The sequence below is a fragment of the Notolepis coatsorum genome (assembly GCF_963971535.1).
Source record: "Notolepis coatsorum genome assembly, chromosome: 12".
NCBI lineage: Eukaryota > Metazoa > Chordata > Actinopteri > Aulopiformes > Paralepididae > Notolepis > Notolepis coatsorum.
In genome coordinates this window covers 71,147,900-71,169,491 of record NC_140176.1, presented here as the reverse complement: position 1 = coordinate 71,169,491, position 21,592 = coordinate 71,147,900, and the positions used below count along the sequence as shown (strand labels likewise).

Sequence of the window (21,592 nt, the reverse complement as noted above, 5' to 3'; positions counted from 1 at the left end):
TAAAAATCCATTTGTATGAAGTCTGAACAAAAGGAAATACACTAGAGTAGTATTCATTAAATGCTTGCGCACACATACACATGCATTGCACACAAATGCAGGGCTTCACTCGTCAATACTATCATATACCATCTCTCTCTCTCTCTGTAGCAAACACGCACGCACACACACACGTGAGTGGAGAACGCTCCCTCTAAGGTTTGAAGTGAGTGTAGGCCGTTGTGCTGCAAACAGAGACCTGTGTTTACACCTTGTGTTTAAGTAAATGTCAGGTGAGATTAACAGATACCTTCAGACGAGATGCAATGCGGAAATGACAGAGATGTGTGTGTGTAACCAAGGTTACTGTACTGGAGGCTAAGTCACCCAATGGGAGATTGGGGGGGGGGGGGGGGGGGGGGGGGGGGGGTACAACTAGGGCTGGATATAGAAATACAATACTTTTATGGTATCGATTGAATTGCTTCAATACTATCGAAAAATGCTGTGGCATAGACATTTGACACTTAAGTAGTAAATCTCATCAGTGTCAGTGAGCCAATAAGCATTTGTTCCCAGATATAACATTTCTTCAGTCCAACCACAATCCAAAATCATCCAAAATGTAACAAACCTTCCGATTGGCTCACACAGCACATAACTCAGCAAGGTAAGGTATCGAAAGAAATCACTTTGGTATCGGTATTGGCACAGGTATCGAAGGTAACACGCGCAAATAGCGCTGGTAGAGTTTTTGGGTACTATTATATCAAATGGAAATGAAGACAGATTTGAACTGTGCATGTGATATACCCCAGTCTCTCACAGGATATGACGCCCGTGTCGTCTCCTCCATTTAGCTTCCTTGTGTGTAACGAGGCAGAGAGAGAGAGAGACAGAGATGGAGAGAAAGAGAGAGACAGAAAGCTCTATGGACTATGTATGGACTGGGGAGGACTCAAAGAGTCTACGTTGCTGCCTGCCATAAACTGATTTGATCTATTCTATATTATCCATTTTCTATTGCATCTTAATGATGGTCCTGTTTTCTAATTCATGTTCAACTTCTAAATATTTAAACACGCTTTGGGGATGTTGTGTCAATACAACCATTTTAATTGAAAGAGAGAGAGCGAGAGAGAGAGAGAGAGGGTGAGAAAGCAAGAGAGAGAGGGAGAGTGAGAGAGAGAAAGAGAAAGAAATGACTTACAGTGCCGGATAAAGAGTCGTCGTCCCCAACAGAATCTTCCAGCACATGATGGGTATCCTGAAATGATAGGAGACACACACCACGCATAAATACATACATAATGCTCACTCGAGTAGTAAGGCGATAATTTGCCTCCGTTCCTTGTGTGATCTTTTGCTGAGGGGCTGTTCTTGCGCAGTGTAACTGATGCCAGGTCCCCTTTTTCAGGCCCCGACACATTCGCACAAATGTCACTACCTGTGTAACTGAAACCGCAACAACCGTCGTCTCCTCCTTCCTCTGTTTGAGGCAGAAGATCAATCAACACAGAGTACAAGATGTGTGTTCTGGCTGAGGAGAGAGGCTCGCTGTAGAGTTTAACACCATGTTCTTTCAGGGTCCTCACCCGTCATGAACAGCATACGCAGAGTACCGATACCATCCGTTGCTTTTACTGAATAGTAGAGACTTAGGGAAACTGGCGGCACAGGGATCCACTTAAAGGGAGAGTTCAGAATTTTGGAACCATGGCCCTATTTCTGACTTAACAATGTCCATTGGTAGAGTCCTTTCTCAGTTCAAGCCGTGCCGTTCTTCATACCCGCAGCTCTGACTAGTTAGCCACAAACAAATGCAAAGTCAATGGGGCCAAGCTCCTGTCTGTACGAGACATTGCAAAATGAAATTCAAGGACTTTCAAGTACTTTCCTAAGCACTATTTTTAAAAGGGCATTTAAAAGGATACAATTGACTTTTAAATTCTATTTGTCGAATATTTATGGCTTAAAACCAATTTCCGACAATTAGTTACACCTAAAAAAAATTGTCTGTTTTCAAGGAATTCCAGGCCTCGACTTTTTTTTAAACAATCAAGCACTTTAAGCACTTCAAGGACCTTGTGCGAACCCTGGTTTCAGTTAGTTTCAGTCAGCTTGTACCAGGGCTGGGCAATTAATTGAGTTTCAATTTCAATTATGATTTAAGAGATAAATGTTTATTAAAGGATCCCCATTAGAGACACATGAAATAGCCTATAGTCTTCCTGGGGTCATGGACAAAACAAATACAAATGTACAACTAAAAATACAAATGAAATAAAAAATGTATACAAATATTCCAGTCAAATAAAAAAAAAATACACAGATACGTTTATTTTCAATAAAACAGTTGTGTGCTCCACTCCTTTTTGCCATAACCGAGCAGCTCTGGCTGTAGTGTAGACAGAACAGTACAGAGAGCAGCCCTGGCTGTAGTGTAGACAGAACAGTACAGAGAGCAGCCCTGGCTGTAATGTAGACAGAACAGTACAGAGAGCAGCCCTGGCTGTAGTGTAGACAGAACAGTACAGAGAGCAGCCCTGGCTGTAGTGTAGACAGAACAGTACAGAGAGCAGCCCTGGCTGTAGTGTAGACAGAACAGTACAGAGAGCAGCCCTGGCTGTAGTGTAGACAGAACAGTACAGAGAGCAGCCCTGGCTGTAGTGTAGACAGAACAGTACAGAGAGCAGCCCTGGCTGTAGTGTAGACAGAACAGTACAGAGAGCAGCCCTGGCTGTAGTGTAGACAGAACAGTACAGAGAGCAGCCCTGGCTGTAGTGTAGACAGAACAGTACAGAGAGCAGCCCTGGCTGTAGTGTAGTGTAGACAGAACAGTACAGAGAGCAGCCCTGGCTGTAGTGTAGACAGAACAGTACAGAGAGCAGCCCTGGCTGTAGTGTAGACAGAACAGTACAGAGAGCAGCCCTGGCTGTAGTGTAGACAGAACAGTACAGAGAGCAGCCCTGGCTGTAGTGTAGACAGAACAGTACAGAGAGCAGCCCTGGCTGTAGTGTAGACAGAACAGTACAGAGAGCAGCCCCGGCTGTAGTGTAGACAGAACAGTACAGAGAGCAGCCCTGGCTGTAGTGTAGACAGAACAGTACAGAGAGCAGCCCTGGCTGTAGTGTAGACAGAACAGTACAGAGAGCAGCCCTGGCTGTAGTGTAGACAGAACAGTACAGAGAGCAGCCCTGGCTGTAGTGTAGACAGAACAGTACAGAGAGCAGCCCTGGCTGTAGTGTAGACAGAACAGTACAGAGAGCAGCCCTGGCTGTAGTGTAGACAGAACAGTACAGAGAGCAGCCCTGGCTGTAGTGTAGACAGAACCACATTGGCCACATTGACTCATAATTTTGTTGCTAACTAGTCAGAGCTGCCGGTATCCAGTATGAAGAACAGCATGGATTGTGCTGAGAAGTAACTCTACTGATCGACAACATCATTAGTGAGTAGAAAACAGGGCTACGGTTCTGAACTATCCCCTTCAAGTGTGGCCCCCAGATAAGGTACATTAGATGGCTTTTAGTACAAGCTTAATATTAGACTACACCACGTACGAGTTAAAAGATGAGAAGGTTTATTAGAAAGTTGGTTGGTCCTCGCTGACGGAGAGGCGCAACAAACACTGGTATTTGTTCATTTTTAGGGCCCTTATTGATAAGCTACCTTCTAATACTACATCATTATTGGAATGATAGTGACTGGCTGGTCCTTAAAGTCCCTCGAGTTTGCTCGGAACAGGGTAAATCTGCATTTTGCTATGATGCCCCTCTAGCTCATGGAATTAACTCCAACAGTGAGAATCTCCCCTCTGTTGCAGAGTTAAAACATTGATCTCCAACCTTTGTCAATCAAGTTGTACATGTTTTAATCGATTGTTATCCTTACTTGTCTAATTGTTATGATTGTATCTATGCTGTGTGATTTTTTTTTTTTTGATCCACTTTTTCTCCCATTTTTCTATATTTTCTCCCATCCCAATTTCGTATCATCCAATTCAACCCTCCCCTGTCACGAACGCTGTTTCTTGCCTCCCACAAGCCGGCTGCAATGTGGACTAAGTCATACATAGCACAAGTCCCCTCCGGTACTTGAGGTAACAGCAGTCGCATCTTTTCACCTGCGCAGCTCGACCTCTCAGTGTCGAGGAGTAACGCGTGGGAGGCTCACGCTGCCCCCGACACTTCCTGATTCTACTGCGCAGGCGCACCAACCGACTTGTAGGAGTCGCTTGTTCACAACGTTCGATCCCCACCCTTCAGTTTTCCCTCCCCGTAATACGGCCAATGTGTATTACTGCGGACGACCAGCCAAACTGAAAAACAATGTGGAGAGCTGGATTCGAACACGCGAATCCTAGCGTCTCCACACTGGTGGCGAGTGCCTTAGACCACTACACCACCTAGCCGCCCTTATGCTGTGTGATTTTATGATTATTTGCTTAACTCTGTATGTTTTGCTTAACTCTGTATGTACACACTCGACTCTCGACATGACTGTAAATGTGAGAAACCTCAGTTGCCTTTTTAGTTTAAATAAAGGAAATGAAATTAAATGAAAAGATACACCAAGATCTTTGACCATTTGAGATGAGGATTTTTGTAGACTCAACTACGAGGAGTAAACGTGTCATTTGGTGGTAGAGTCTGCACCTTCCTCATTCCATTGACCATACTCACACTGTGGCCATTTTACTCTTAAATGTCATGCTCAGGATGGGACTCCTGTCTACATGATCCTCATTTCATATAAAACAAAAGGCTTCAGTTTGTGCACCATCGGTCCAAATACCAGGCTAAAATTGAATGATCTGTATCGAAAGATTTACCCCTATACCAAAATCTGATAGCAAGAAGAAACACATCGAACATGCCAGAAATCACAGCAAAGTGATTGCAGAGTTTTTGTCCAATGACCCCAAAATGATGGTCCACTGATCAATAAAAAGTACTCTGTATTGACAGATACCCAAAGTCCAGGTATCTACATCAGTATCAGGGACTGAGAAAGTCGGCAACAAGCATCCCTAATATCAGTATGTTTCTCAGTTGTTCATGGATACATTACACACAAACCTGCCGGCCCTCTTGAACTGGACACATTTTCATTTTTATTTTATTTTTATATAATCCTTTATCTCAATTAGAGTGATCTAACATGCTTCTATGTACCAGAACGTTTTAAGTAAGGGAGTGCCAGGAAGATGCACCCCAACATATCATTTTTTGTTTGTCTAGATAAATGTATAGGTGGTTATTGACTGTATGGGCCCTCATTTGTGTACTTGTACGTCTGCACTTTAACGCAGATTCTGCACTCCTTGATGCAAATTGTACTACAGAAGGCACGGATAAATGAATGTTAAGTGATGACACGGTTTGTATAGACCCTGGTGAAAACAAAAAAAAAAAAATCTATAAAAAATGAAATTCTAAAGATACAGATTCCCCATTTTCGCCTGGTAGTGCCCCCAATGTTCTGCATCTCTCTCTCTCTTCCCCTGGGTGGCTGTACAACCCTCAGGGCTCTAGTGGCCAGTGCCCTTATCCCACCCATCTGACCTCGTCTGCTACACGCCAAGAACAGACACGGACACTGTAGATACAAATCAGCCGTTACATAAGAGCAATTTATCAGCCGGTCGAGACTGCTGCCGGGTCAACCGTTGTGATCTTTTTACACTGATAGCAGTGATTTTGAGGATTTACAATAGGGGCGCTTACGTCGGCGAGGGATCACTCAAGTGAGTGAGACAGCTAGACGGAGCAAATGATGGATTATGGAGAGAGAGAGAGAGAGAGAGAGAGAGAGAGAGAGAGAGAGACTGGAATGCAGAGATTGAAGGTGACAAGAGAGTACAGGACAGAGATAGGAGAGAGAGCGAGCGGATAAACAGAGAGATGGTGGAGGCGTTTCTTTCCAACACAATTGTCCCTGAACCATGAATAGGGTCTCTCTCTCTCTAATGTAGAAGACAGCCTTGGGGTCTCTCTACCTACAATATATACAATTTATAAACAATTCAATGCAGGGCCCAGAGCCTCCTAGTCTGCTCCTATATTAGAACTCTTTCAATCACACAAGCAGACAGCTTCGTTCGTTGCAAAGCCTTTTACTCTTTGTGTGATGCAAGGAGCATTTGGCTTCAGGCACATAGCCTGTACAAAGTGTCTCTAATGTCATTTCACAACTTTGTCTGTAGCTCTTTTGTTCAGTTTATTTTTTTTTGGCCTAGAAAACCCCAGCGGTGGCTCAACTCATTCCCCACGGAGACACTCACGTTCTCCCTCACATACACACTTCTGATGGAATCCACTGTAGTCCGCAAACAGGGCTGACATTAGCAGGTGTAGTGTGAGGTCAACTTGATGCCGTATGTATGGGGGGCAGCAACTGTATTGTGTGTTTGAGACAATATAGGTCATGTGGGCACGTTCCATGCAGGTCTGTGCTTGTTAGGGGGAGAGAGAGAGAGAGAAAGAGCTGACATGGACTGCATGCATAATGGCTGATTGGTGTATAGTCTATCATGAATGATTCAGAGAGGCTGCCTACAGCCGACCCAGAGTCAGTTCTCTGAACAACCCTGCCCCACACCTCATACGGAAATACAGATAGGTCCACACACACCTCTTCCTGCATTATGCGGTCACACAACTTTGGCACCGCCCCTTGCTTTTCTATCAAGACTATCAAAAACTTGTAAGGAGAAACTGGAGATAAGTCAAGAAGGGGCTTGTGTTTTTATTTGACCCTGCGATTTATTAAATTGAGGACTTAATGTTAATCAACTTTAATGTTAATTATAATACAGGCCATGGATACCAACTTAAAGGACTCTTTGTTTTCAATTGCTTATAATATCCAGATTGATTGTCTTTTGCGATCTCCCATTATTATTATGCGCCAGTGTTGGAACAGTAACAGATAAATCACACATTGTTACTCTGTTGTCCCACAATCACTCTCCACTGTCAAGACAAGACCGAGCAGTCCCATAGAAAAGTGACGTGTCTCTCTCTCTGTCTGTCTCTTACCTCGCTTACTGTCCTCCCCAGAGCCATCTTCTGCCAAGGATCTGCCAATTGTGCCAGAGGCATCTTTGCTGCAGGTCCGAGTTGTCCCCGTTGTTTCACTCCCGATCCAAGTCGCCTTTTTCTCAGTCGCGCAGAAGAAGTGCGAACAGAGCAACAACGCGATGATTCCGGATGATCTCTCTCGCGGAGACCGCCCCTCCTTCCCCCGGAGATACACACATGGAAGTGCGCTGCTCGTGAACGCCTTTTTCTCCGAAACTACTGTGATTCACTTTCGCCCTCTCTCTCTCTCTCTCTCTCTCTCTCAACCAACCTACTGCTCTCTCTCTCCCGCTCACTTCCGTTATTTCCCAATATGGCGTCCGGTGTCGGCTTACCTGTCTGTCAGACTGCCGCGTCACCGTTACGTCGATGTTGGGGAGGGGGCGGGGCCAACACCACAGACAGACAGGTGATGATGATGATCATGACGGACGTGTATCCACACACAGTACTAGGAGTCCAGCTACTTATCATAACTGTGGGGAAATGTTTGACGTCGGACAGGGCAAGGGGTTTGATTGATTGAACATTTTATTAACAGATTGCAGAATGGGTACAATACAGTACTGTACGGCTCAATACACACAATTGATTGAAAACTGTATTAACAGATTGCAGAAGGGGCGTCGTTCTGGTATGGCAAGGTATGGCACTCGCCATACCTTGGCAAATACAATTTATTAAATTAAAAAAATTTATTTTAATTTTTTTTATTACAATTTTTTATGTTGATTTAGAATTCGAATATCAACATTATGAACGAAGCTTCGAACTATTCGGTACAGCCCTAGCATGTTTTGATATTGTCAATTATCTCACTTTTACTAGGTGACTTTTACTGTGACTAACTGAAATATGACCAAAGAAAAAGGAAAATGGACATAGGGACGTTTTTTTAATCAAAGGGCAGCAGAGACAAGTGATACAGGGACACAGGTACGGTCTTACAATGGCTTAGTGATTATAACAGTGCAGTTCAGTATTCAGTAACCCATACTTTTTGTGAATGTGTTTTTGATACTACATTCTGTTCAAAACACACCTCAAAACCATACATAAGGAAAATTGGCTCAATTGCAAGAAAAGTAATAGATAGTTATGCTTTAGTCTGTTGACACATTTCTATACAAAAAAATGCTTGTGTAGTCCTGTGTCATACCTAAATGTCATATAACTGAATTGTATAGAAACAACTCACCAAAAGTGACTATTGCACAATTGATTTGACAAAAAAAAAAAAAACCCTCCTCGCCTTTTACTGAAACGATGCCACTGAGTACAGTACAGCTCAATACATACAATTGTTAAGGAGATGCAGACCAGAGAAAGACTTTCTTGTTTTCATCAGGGTCCCCCATTTTCAATTCATCATAATATATAATTATGACATACAGATACAGTACTGCTACATCTAAAGAAAAATATGAGTTTTTCTTGTTTATACATGCTTTATAGTGATGGCAAACTGATGTAATTATTCACAAATACAAAATAAATGTCCACGTTCTGGTCAGTTGGCTAGATAAAAATTATATATTAAAAAAAAAATGTTAAAGAGCTCTTCAGATATGCATGTATTACAACTATTTATCCAATGTTGTACTAGTCTGGTTTGTGCAATGTGTTCAATAAAACAGAAAATGCCATAGTGGCCATTCCATTATACTCTTTTAATATTCCAAGTACAGATACTTTTCACCATCATCTTTAATTCATAATTATTTGATGACTAAATCTTAGTGAAATATTGCATTACTTGTGTTATATTATCTATTCACACAAAAAAAACATTAATAGTGGACTTAGTTTACAGAAGAATACATCAAAGTGATTCATTTTAGACATCTTTATTTCTCTTTCAGTGTACAGCAGAACAATCTCTCACCTTTCCACTTTCCATCAGTGGCCCTACACAGAGATGAATGATGAGGCCTTAAACTACTGGGTAAATGTTCTAATGGAGAAGAGGAACACAAAATGAGGGTCAGCAAACCTATCGCTGCTGCCATCTTTCCCCCTTTTTTTATCTTTTCCGCCCGCTCCTTTTTTCCCCCCATCCCAATGTTAGTCGTTATGCCAATTCCCAATCCCCTATCCCCTTCCTGGTCACTGCGCACCTACCCCCTACAGTCGGTCTGGGAGAGTGGAGGCTATCACATGTGTAGACAATCAACCGCTTCTTTTCACCTGGCAGCGCGGACTCTCACTGAGAGGGTGTAACATGTGGAAGGATCACACTACCCCCCGTAGATCCTTTCCTCGCTGAGCAGGCACCCCGACCGAACTGTAGGAGTCGCCGTTTACAACGACCAGGACCCACCCACCAGCTTTCCCACCCCTAACACTGCCTATGAACAACCAGCCAAGCTGGTAGCAACGCAGAGAGCTGGGCTCGAACCCAGCGTCTCCTGCGTTGGTGGCGAGTGCCTTGCCCACTATACCACCTAGCCGCCCTCATCTTTCCCTTCTTATACACTAGTGTCTGAGCTTTTAACTCAAGTGCAACAACGTTCCACAAGAGTGCGACATATCATCACCTGGGCGAAGGCAAAGGTTAGCAAATCAGTCCCGCCTTACCACACGTAACAGAATTCACCAAGTCCAAGGATTTTCAAAACATGTCCCACAAGCTACAGGTGTTTAAAAGCAATGCAGCTGGACAGTTTTTCCCATCTACAATCATCTTTCTTCATGCCACTTCTTTAAAGGACCAGTAACCAAAGTCCTGCCACTAGTGCAACCAATACTGACCATCTTCACCACCTCAAAGAATGTCCCATGTTGACGGCCTTTGAGACTCCCGACATGCTCTCGAAAACTGGTAAGAAGTCTACAGGGACATTATGGAGGCAATTTTCATCTCTTGTTGAGGTTATGATGGGGGGCAAGAGGACTCACCACTAAGGTTACGTAAGAGTCAGGTTTTATAAACAACCACCCCCAGACGTGACCATAGCGAGTCCCGATGTTCGTACCGTCACCCAGAATGTTCCCCGCATGGCTCTCCTCTGTAACTACTTGTCTAGCAACATTGCCCAGTGGTTGCACAACTCTCATTATTGCACAGTACAGTATATTTATTTCCCAGAAAGAAATATAAATGAATTGCAACTCTTTTGAACAGTCCCGTTTGCCGTGACGGGAAATGTTGCTTAAGTTATACGTTTTGCCCACAAAGTCAGTCAAGTGTGTCACAACTTTTCAGGCTGACAACCTTTTAAGTCATGCCCGCGACCTCCCAAACAGCAGTTTGCATACTGCTAACAAGAGCACTTTCAAAACCCAGAGGTTCAACAAGCGACAACTTCCTTATGCCTCCGAAATCCGCAGACCGGTATACATAGAAGAGTGGCCGTTGCTCCCATACCTGGCGCTTGCATTCTGAGGTTTTCAAACATCTCTGGTATCAATATACAGCAGCCTGCCTGAAAGTGGTAAATATACTAAAAAAAGATGGTCAAACTTGTAAGTGCATCCGTTGAGACCCATTAAACTGACCATTCTCAAAGAAAGCCCTTATGATTGCTTCAGGATATTTGATCGTTTTAAAAACAGGAAATGGCATAGTTATGTCTTTACTGTTCTTGGAGCAGTCTGATCCCGCCATACAAACACAATAAATATCAACATGACCAATATAATACATCTAGGAGCTTTTCTGAATAAATAAAAAGTGACATCTAGCATCAAGTTTTGAGTCCCATAAAGGTGCGGAATGCTGCGTAAGCTTCAGTGTTGCAGGAGATGGTGGTTCTTCTTTTGTGCATAAAGACAGCTACCAGGGACCAGTAAAGTGGTGGGATGTTGCCTTTGAAAAGGCGATAAAGGAATACTTGCATCTATTGAACTAGAGGTTCGTTTTCACCACTGAACACTTGTCACATTGGAGGAAAAAGATTCAGCAGCCTTCTTTTTTTGTTCCCTAAAATTACACATTCGCATTTATTCCGAGCAAACTCGAGGGAGTAGGTAAATCTGCATTTTGCTATGATGCCCTTAGCTCATGGAATGAACAGTCGTTAAAGCTGGAGATTCTCCCCTCCGTTGCAGAATTTTAAACCTCGACCTCCAACCATTGTCAATCAAGTTGTACATGTTAATTGATTAGTTATGCTTACTTTTGTCTCGCCTTGTTATTTTATATGCTGCGATTTTATATGCCTTTTTTGCCAATTTCTGTGTACAGTCAACACGTTGCCTTTCAAGTTTAAAGAAAGGTTTGAAATGAAATGAAATTAGCTCATTGAAAACATGGGGCTCTACTAGCAGTAAGCCAGTAACGCAGAAGTAATTTTAAGAAAACTAAAAGGACGATTGTAGAGACTTTTTCCCCTGCAATGAAACAATGGGGGGGGGGGTTATAGCATTTAAAATGTCAATGCAGCCTTTCACTGAAAGTTGGCTAGTTTGAGGTATTTATTGTGCATGTGCCTAGCTGCTGGACTTGAGCTTGGACCAGGGGCTGGTCCCGCGGACCTCGAAGGGCGGCTCGTTGTGGTAGATGTGGTTGCAGAGGTCCTCGAGCGGCGGCTCTGGATCCGAGGTGGCGAACTGTGCCGCTGCCTCCACCTCCTTCCGAATCTCCACATCAATCTCCTGAGAGCGGGAGGGGGGGAAAAAACTTTATTAATCTGATCTCCATAACATGCTGGTATTAAATATATATATTTCTCAGTTTAACCTAGAAAGCTGACCCAAGAACAGTATTTAATTTCATAACCAGGCATTGGGTGTGTGACATGTCACACCTGGGAGTTGTCCCAATCATACAAGTAGGGCTTCAGTGGTGTTCAGACAATTTCCTGAAGTAAGTCAACAATGAACCCATTAAAAAGAGTTAATACTTAAAAGATCGAGATAGATGACCAGCTGGAGTTCAATGAATGTGCTACTGGTGAAGAAAAATAAACAGTGAATGTTCTTAACACTTTCAGTGCCCAGCAGGGGGCGCACGATTTAGTGCTTGAATGCCCAGCATCAACTTCAATGTTAGCGTTAATATCGCCTATGTTTTAAATTATGGCTATGTGTCTAATCTGCCCGTCGCTTATCAATGACTCATTTTCCAGTCAACATTGTCGAAGCGGATAATTTTTTTATCGGTTCATTTCCGTTTTATAGCATCTTGAAAAGCCCTCGTTTAAGGAAAAGAAAAATATTCCATAATAAACGGAATATTCTAGAATACACAAAAAAACGTTCACATTTTTCTACCTATTTTCGTTTTCAAATAAACGCTAGATTATCGATAGTATATGTGTACTTATGCACGCTATATAGGCAATCTGATATGTGCTCCGATATATTTCCTGATCACTCGCACAGCCAAACAGCCATATCAAACATAGGGGAAAAGCTTATATCTCCGTGAAAACAGGTCTGATTATCATAAAACTGGTAAAATAGATTCCTTATCTGAGATCAGATGGTATCCAAAAAGATTATTCCAATTCCTGATCGCCCTTCCAAAAATCGATCCTTTTATTGATCCAACGCTACATACTGTAAAGACATATTACACGCTGTTCTGATGGTCCACAATGACTGGGATCATCTCCGGTTACATGCGTGAGAAGTAAAATGTGGATTCCGGATTTTCTTTTCTCATCCATTTTCATTGAGTCCATTCCAAAACGGTGCATTACCATCTGGGAGATGATAGGGGGCGCTTTTTTCACATCTGAGCTCCTGATGGGGCTGGTTTCCCAACGGTAGACTCGGTTGATGAAATAGGAATTCAGATCGCTAATAAAAAAAAAATAAAAAAAAATCACGCTAATTGTCGTGCTGGGCATTCAGGGGGCGGGCTGATAACACATGTTATGTCGTGGTTGGCATTCAAAGTGTTAAAGGTCCCATGTTTTGCTATTCCTTTCACTATTTGGGCAATGTTACACAATTCCTGAGTCTATGGAACACATCTGTATGTTTTTTTGTATTTCTAATCAAGTACTCTAAAGCAGCATTTTTCCACTTCAAGATTTCAAGCAGTTTTGGGCTGGGCTCCGCCCATAAGTGCTTTGAGTTGACAGTCACCCACACAGTGTGATACATGTATACGAGAGAGCGAGCGAGCGAGAGGATACATCGCTCGCGTGTGCGTGTGGGCTGTGTGAGCGGCTCGACTGCGATTGTGTGTCAAATGCAGGTGGACCGTGGAGAGAGAAAGGGAGAGTCAGGGACAGGGAGACCGCTTCAAGTTTCAAGTTTCAAGTTTCTTTAATAGTTGTCATACAGAAGTACAGAATACTTTTGTACAAAATGCTTCTTACTGTTGCGCTCCAGAGACTGTGCATGACAAGATAAGTATGAAATAAAAACATAGTAAAAATTAGAAGTAAAAAAAGAGGTCACAGTGTTCAGTTTAGACATATGTACAATGTTCGTAGACGTAGTTACCATACAATATACAATACTGTGCAGTGTACTAATATACAATGCTATATAGTGCAAGGCATAAATGGACGAGGTGCAGTTTAGGTACAATTCACAGTAGGTGTACGAGTTGTAGTGCAAATCCTTTATCAATAAATATAAAGTGTAAGTGTGTTTGTGTGATCTAAAGTGTGGAGAGTGGGTGCTGCAGTGTGTTGTTTGTTTGAGTGAGTGTGTGCGTGTGGGTGTGTGTGCTGTGTGCATTTGATGGTTGTTGCATAGTGATTATTGTTCGTTTAGCGATTATTGTTCGTTTAGCAGCCTGATGGCCTGGGGATAGAAGCTCCTTCTGAGTCTTTCTGTGCTCGCCATAAGACTCCGGTATCGCTTGCTTCCACATTATTCCCACTGCTCCGTTGTCGAGCTAATTGTTGATTCTCTGTCGGCACCCGCGCACGTCAACCCGTTTGAGGAAGTGTCAGTATTTCCACTCACTCTGTTGTTGAGTGCGCTACAACCATAGAGGGGGCGTTAGTTATGCAGAATGGCTTAGTTCAGTGAGGGAGGATCTCGTGAACTCGAGACTGGACTGATGCGAATTAGAGACACAGACCCCATTGATACAAGCCCACATTGCTAGAAAACAATGCTAAACACTGGAAAAGGCCATTTATAAGACATGGGACCTTTAAGGAAATTGTACAGTTTTTATGTTGATCCATTACGTCTTGCAACTGTTTACAAGGCTGTCCTACAGAGCATCCTTATCCTTTGGCCTGATTTGTGCGTTTGGTAACATGCGCAACCAAGGCCAAGCTAGGTTGCAGCGCATGATCAAGAGGGCGAGTGGGGTCATTGGGTGTGACCAGACGTCAGCTGCTCAGTTGTGTAAAGACTTCATTTGGAGTAAGGCTGAGTGCATCCTTACCGACCCTGCTCACCCTCTACACAACAAGTTCCAACTAAGCTATCGGGATAAAGCAAGGATTCTGCAAAGGAAAATAAGAACAGCCAGGTTTAGCTAGTCTTTTGTTCCTTCAGCAATTAAGACCGATAAATGAGGGGGACGGTAGAAAAACATAGGATTTATGTTATTTTGGACAGGGCTATGTGCAAAGGTAATCCGTAGGCAATATTTGTATGGTGAAATAAATGTTATTATTAGTTGATTATAGGGCTGCAACTAATGACTATTTTGGTAGTCGACTAATCTGTCGATTATTTTTTCGATTAGTCGACTAATCGAAAAACAATAATATTTAAAAAAATATATATATATATATAATTTTTTTATTTATTTTTTTCACTACCTATCTTTGTGAAAGTGGCTTCTCAGCTCTGGTCCAGCTGAAGACAGAGCAGAGGAACAGATTGGACATTGAGCATGACCTCAGAGTTGCTTTGAGACTCTTGTCAGGACCAAACAACATCCCCAGTTATCCCATTAGTTCCCCCAAACTTACTGTCGGTCTGTTATGTTAAGCTAAGAAGTCTTCAGCTGGCTGGACCAGAGCTGAGAAGCCACTTTCACAAAGATAGGTAGTGCGAAAAAAAAAATGACTAATCGACGCAACAATATCTCGTCAACGATTTTTCATAATCGCTAATCGTTGCAGCCCTAGTTGATTAAAGCTGTTGTAGAGTTAGTTTCTCAGGGAGAAAGTGTGTGTCTGTGCGAGTGTGTGATTGAGCACTGGTGCTTGGAAATGTGTGTGCATATGTGTATGTGTATTATAGGGATGAAGGGGAGACAGAATATTGTACATTTGTATATCTATTTTTATGACTTATGTGCACTTCTGCACCTTGACACCCTGCATTTCCCTATCTGGGGTAATCAAGTTTACCTTGACCTTAGGTTTTTCAATTCCAATACCAATATAGATACCATAACAGTACTTCTTCTCAGTATTCTGTGCGTGTTGCAGGTACTGAGAATGCTTGCTGGCGAGCAGTTGAAGGTTCGGTGACCTTGCTCAAGGGCATTCCCGAATGTAGCTGCTCAAGAGAGGGGAGAGTGGGCTGGCTCTTGTTCATTTTCCCAAACCAGATCTGACCCATCTGGTGGAGAGGGATTCATACCAGCAACCTCACTAACAAGTTTGCCGTCGTTTATACAATCTACAGACACTGCAGCCTCTAAGCACTGCTGGATGACTGATTGCGTATAAGCACTAGAGAAACATCTTGATGGGCAAACAACAGGTGATCGTAATCAATCAACATAACAACCATAGCCAATGAGCTGTATTCATGGCATTACTCCTTTGGTAGGAAATGCAATGCATATATCCAAATGTTTTATTGTCAAATAAAACAAAAACAGCTCATTAACATGTGAGAGACAGACACACACACACTAGTTATACAAGTACCTTAAACTCCTCTACGGAGGCCATGTTAGTGCCGAGCATGCGTTCCTTCAGCATGGAGATGGGGTCACTCTTAGTGCGCACCTCCTGGATCTCCTCACGAGTACGATAGCTACAGGAAGTGACAGACAAGAAATTAGTCCGTTAAAAGCATGTTATATGTTATATTATTTGCCGATATAAAAAGGAAGCAAAGTGACATGAGCACAAAAGAAAATAATGCACAACTCTGAGGCATAATGAAATGCATCTTTGAATATCAAGTCAAGTATTCCTTTATTAACACTTTAATAGCCGATGACGTGTTTTAGACGTCATTCCTAGCCATGCTCATTCTGCCGAAGACGCCGTAACTCGTCTCTGATATCAATAATTCAAAAATCTGTGATCGAAATCGACAGGGGCCGATGAGCCATGAGATGTACTGGTGAGCTCCACTCAACTGTCTAACGGTTCGAGAGCGCCATCTGGTGGCCGATCGGCAGATCGGCCAAGAGGGAGGGGCGCGCCAAACAGGAAGTGCTCATCCATATGTCGTCCGGGCAGCGTGACTATTTTAGGCAACCAACTTGTGTAAAGCGTTTCTCTGATTGGCCAATACGCCCATGTGACCACGGCAGCGCGAGAGAGCGGCAGCGCGGAAATAGGCTGTCTATTGCCTCGCGCTGCAGCGCGGAAATAGGCTGTCTATTGCCATTCTCTAAGTCAAACTCTAACCTTAACCAGCTCCTTAACAGCGCCTAAACTTAACCCTTCTAACCTTAAGCAACTCCGAAACAATGCCTAACCTTAACCAACTCCGAAACAATGCCTAAACTTAACCGGCGAAATGAAACGGCGAAAGAATGCGAATGCACGCTAAAAAAAAAAAAAAAAAAAAAATTGAAGGGAATCGAACTCGCCAGCAACGAGCCGTAGGATCCACAGCCATGCAGTCTTGCCAATTGAGCTATTTCTGGATACTGAATAAGCGGCGGTTACTGGCATATAATGAGCTCCGCTCTGCTGCTGCCGCGTCGCCGCGGGGGCGTGGCGAGACGCAAGTTGGGTGTGGTTAGACACAAGTTGGTTGCCTTTAATATTTAGGCGTCCGGTCACTCGCGATCGGTAGCCGGACTCCATCTCAACACACTGGATGATCAATCGCTCGCCCTAACTCAATAAACAACGTTATTTGGACGTATATAGTATTATACAACCTGGAAATGGTTCATCAGGATCAACATCCCATAATCGAAAACGGTCTACTCCACGCTGATCGTCCAACGGCACGAGGAACATACGGTAAGATCCAGCGTTATTTTCTAACGTATTCCATATAAACTGCTCTGATGACCATATGACCCACACTAGACGAATGGTATAATGTTGCCCACGGAATTATAAACGCCCCCTCGCCCATCCGGTCAATATCAGATGATACGTAGTAACTTCTAGAACCACGTCCAGTTGACATTTTTTATCTCGCGCCGATTGCTATCAAACTGTATTTCATCATCAATATAATGCATTTGGAGCTATAAATCAAGTTCTGGAGAAAGCTGCAGAAAACGATAAAAACATACTTATACTTTAGACCATATTTTAGTATGAATATGTGAATGAAAAAGTATATCGTTGCTACACCCTGAACAATGGATATAGGACATTGAATGGGCCATAATAATGGCAATCTAGCAATAGAATTTAAAAAGTTATAGCCCTGCAAAGAAGGGGAACTTCTCCATAGACAAATAGAGCTGGCTAGGGATGGTAAATTATGAATTTAACCCATGGCGATCAAAGTGTTAATCCCCTAGGGGAAATGCAGGTGTCATAGCAGCATGGGGAGGGGAGGGCAGAAAAGAGAGGAAATTGTAATAATAGAACATAATAGTAGAATAGCAGGATTCAATTAATCCAATAGTCAGTAATGATATACTGTGGCGATAAGAAAGTAGCGAGCCAGAGACGTGGTTCGAGTTGAGGTACTTTACTTCTCACTCACATAGCATTTACAAATAACAACAAAGTTAACCCGGAACCGGAAGTGGTATTTAACCTGTCCCCTAAACAGTAAAACCCACACTCTTAAAGGCACAAGCCCACCTTGGTGAATGTCTCTTAATATAGGTCACCACACAGGCCCCCCCAGAATTCACCCATACAAAAACTGCAACTAATTAATAGCCAGTGAACAGTCCATCAGTGAACAGATCACAGCACGAAATAGTCAACGTGGAGGGGGACGGATCAAGCGGCCGAACCGACTGCGCTTAACCAGAGGGGGACTAAGGGAGATAAGTGGGACCAGCGGCCGGGCCCCGGAAGGGGCCAAGGCCGGAACAGAGGACAGGGCAGGGGTCTGAGCCGAAACCGGGGGGCGCCCCCGCCGCGGGGGCAGGGCCAACTTAACTGGTTCGTCCTTGTCCAAGTGAGCAGGCTTAAGACGGTCTATAGCAGGGGTGGGCAATTATTTTTCCCGGGGGGCCGAATGAGCAACTGAAAATATGTTGGGGGGCCGGGCCAAAATTCCAAACTCAATTATGCATAATATAAATTTAATTTCTATATAAAAAGCAGTAAATGGCATTGTTTTGACCCCTGGTAAGAGTGTATGTTATTATTTGGCAATTAAAAGGTGAGGTTAGCTTTCAAAAATATAATTTATTCAAATAGAATTTATTTCCAAAATGATAAACAAAAGGTGAAACATTAATAACAAAGGGCATTTTGAGTTTCATATACTATTGAAACAAGGATTTTCTTAGCTTTCTAAAGACATCACATCATCTTATAGCAAAAATAAACAAGAACTGTGTAAAGAAAAGTGTCCCAGTTTTGTAACCTTTTTTACTTTACATGCCTATATTAAACATTTAATGTTTTCAGAACTGTGCAAAAAAAAGAAAAGAAAATATCAAGTGTCCCATTTCACTTGTTATATTTCCACATTTTAGTGTTCTTCAGTTCTTTTTTTTTCATTCAGTGTGAGAAATCCAGTCTCTGTTGAGCTTTAACAAGTCCATCAAAGTCAGGTTGCATGTCTGAGGTGGAGATGTGAAGCACAGCTGCCAGATGTTCATCAGTGAGAGAGGATCTGTACCTGGACTTGGTAAACGTCATGACTGAGAATGTCTGTTCACATATGTAGGTGGATCCAAAGAGAACCAACATCTTCTGAGCATGTCTCCTAAGCGTATACTGTGCGTGTGAACGTTGACGCTTTGGTATGGCGGTGCACCTTGGCACGCTGGCACGCCACACATGAGCTAGCCCAGGTCCTAACATCCTTCCGGAGGCCAGGCCACACAAACTTGACCCCCACCAGCTTAGTCGAGGCCTTCACACCTGGGTGGGAAAGGCTGTGGATCATGTTAAAAACCCGGCGCCGCCAGGCCGTAGGCACCATAGGGCGCGGTTGGCCAGTGGAGATGTCGCAGAGGAGAGTGGCGTTAGCTGTGTCGAACAGCACATCCTCCAGCTGCAGTGCGGTAGGACCCGTCCGATAGGCCTGAATGTCTGAGTCCGTGGCTTGGTCTGCCGCCATGGCGGCATAATCGAGTCCCAAGTGGACGGACCCGATGACCGCCCGAGAGAGGCAGTCGGCGACAAAGTTGTCCTTGCCCGCCACGTGCTGAATGTCCGTGGTTAACTCGGAGATCGCCGATAGCTGCCGCTGCTGACGTCCCGACCACGGCTCCGAGGTCTTGGCCATGGAGAACGTTAGCGGCTTGTGGTCCACAAAGGCAGTGAACTGGCGGCCTTCCAACAGGAATCTAAAGTGCCTGGTGGCGAGGAACAGACCCAGCAGTTCCCTGTCGAAAGTACTGTACTTACGCTCGTTGTCGCGGAGCTGTTTGCTAAAAAAGGCCAGTGGCTGCCAGGCACCGCCCACCCACTGCTCGCACACCTTCCCCACTGCATAGTCAGAGGCGTCTGTCGTGAGGGCGACCGGGGCAGTGGGAGAGGGGTGCGCCAGCAGAGCAGCGTTGGCTAGCGCGGTCTTGGCAGCCCCAAAAGCGCTGTCCATCCCCGAAGACCAATCTAACTCGTCCTTGGGCACTTTGCCCCGCAGGGCCTCATACAAGGGCCGCATGAGGTGGGCAGCATGGGGAAGGAACCGGTTGTAAAAGTTCACCATGCCCAGGAACTCCTGTAGAGCCCGTACGGTGCGGGGACGAGGAAAACTGGCAACGGCCTCCACCCTGGCGGGGAGTGGGGTGGCTCCCTGTGGAGCGACATGGTGTCCGAGGAAAGTGATGGGAGGACTGCCCGAACTGGCACTTGGTTGGGTTCACGATGAGGCCGTGCTTACTGAGCCGCTCAAACAGCTGCTGGAGGTGTGTCATGTGCTCCTCTATGGACGTACTGGCTATAAGAATGTCATCCAAGTACACAAACAAAAACGGCATGTCCTGGAGCACAGAGTCCATCAGGCGCTGAAACGTCTGCGCCGCCCCCATGAGCCCGAAAGGCATTCTTAGGAATTCGAAAAGCCCAAAAGGTGTAATGACAGCCGTCTTTGGCACATCCCGTGGATGGACCGGCACCTGGTGGTAACCGCGCACCAGGTCCACCTTGGAGAAGATGACAGCCCCTGCCAGGTGGGTAGAGAAGTCCTGTATGTGCGGAACAGGGTACCGGTCGGGGGTTGTGGCGTTATTAAGGCGACGGAAATCGCCGCAGGGGCGCCAACCTCCGCCAGCCTTTGTAACCATGTATAATGGAGAAGCCCACGGGCTGTTAGAGCGGCGCACAATGCCAAGTCGCTCCATGGTGGAAAACTCCCCCCTGGCGATTGCCAGCTTGGCTGAGTCGAGGCGCCGGGCCCGGGCATAGACTGGGGGGCCCTCTGTGGTAATATGGTGTTCCACACCGTGTTTGGCCACTGCAGATGAGAACGTGGGTGTGGTGAGGTCAGGGAACCCGGCGAGCAGGCGTTCATACGGGTCCCCGGTGGCAAGTGTGTTTAACAGGCAGAGAGCTCCGCCCCCCCCAACCGCCCCAAGTGTGCAGGGGTAAGAGGAAAAAGAGAGGGCATCGATCAAGCGACAGTTTTTAACATCTACCAGCAAGCTGAAAGCACAGAGGAAGTCTGCTCCCAGGAGCGGCGTGGACACCGCAGCCATCACAAAACCCCAGCCGAAACGGCGCCCCGCAAAACACACCTCCACATACCTGGTGCCGTAGGTACGTATGGGCGTACCGTTCGCTGCGTCCATCTGGGGCCCGTGTCTGCCGTCCATGGTGTCCACGCCCTGTGCCGGCAGGATGCTGCGTTGCGCGCCCGAGTCCACCAGCAGCCGCCGGCCAGACAAGGAGTCGGTGATAAACAATAGCTTGCAGTCATGGCCGGCACCCACAGCCACTAATGAGCGCCGGCCCTGGCGTTTCCCTGCCCCTTGAAACTGCATGGCTTGCGACACTGCTTGGCCCGGTCCCCAAACCTGGCATGGTAATAGCAGAGCCCATCATCGGGTTGGCGTCGGGCTGTCACCGCAGCAGCGGTGTCTGTATAGGCCTCCAGTGGTGGGGCAGAGGTGCCCTGGTGGGGCAGCAGCGCATGGACAAACTGCTGCTGCCTGTTGGCCAGGAAAACCCTGTCTGCTTCTGCAGCCAGGCCGCGATAGTCCTTGGTGGAGGAGAGGAGGGAACTCGCCAGTGCTGTGCGCACAGGCACTGGAAGCTGTCGCAAGAAAATGTGTGTAAATAGAAAAGAGGGATCAGCTGATCCCAGTACAGCCAGCATTTTTTCCATCAACTCCGACGGTTTGCCATCGCCGAGGCCGTTGAGGGACA

At 45.0% G+C, this 21,592-nt stretch overlaps 2 protein-coding genes across 5 annotated transcripts in view; both read right to left on the bottom strand.

Annotated features, from left to right (window-relative positions):
• Positions 1-7,308, bottom strand: part of rps6ka3b (ribosomal protein S6 kinase, polypeptide 3b) — a 72,303-nt gene extending 64,995 nt beyond the window's left edge. Inside the window, 2 exon segments of the mRNA XM_084325875.1 lie at positions 1,190-1,246; positions 7,023-7,308. Coding sequence (XP_084182001.1) covers positions 1,190-1,246; positions 7,023-7,085 — 120 coding nt within the window. The 5' untranslated portion in view covers positions 7,086-7,308.
• Positions 7,309-8,330: 1,022 nt separating this feature from the next.
• The window catches only part of LOC311238456 (pyruvate dehydrogenase E1 component subunit alpha, mitochondrial-like), a 33,156-nt gene continuing 19,894 nt past the window's right edge, over positions 8,331-21,592 (bottom strand). For all 4 annotated transcript variants that reach the window (XM_084326523.1, XM_084326525.1, XM_084326524.1 and 1 more), the window contains 2 exons: positions 15,815-15,923; positions 8,331-11,660 (listed from right to left, as the gene is read on the bottom strand). In XM_084326523.1, the coding sequence (XP_084182649.1) occupies positions 11,496-11,660; positions 15,815-15,923 (274 nt within the window). In that variant the 3' untranslated portion in view covers positions 8,331-11,495. The remainder of the gene's footprint in view (positions 11,661-15,814; positions 15,924-21,592) is intronic.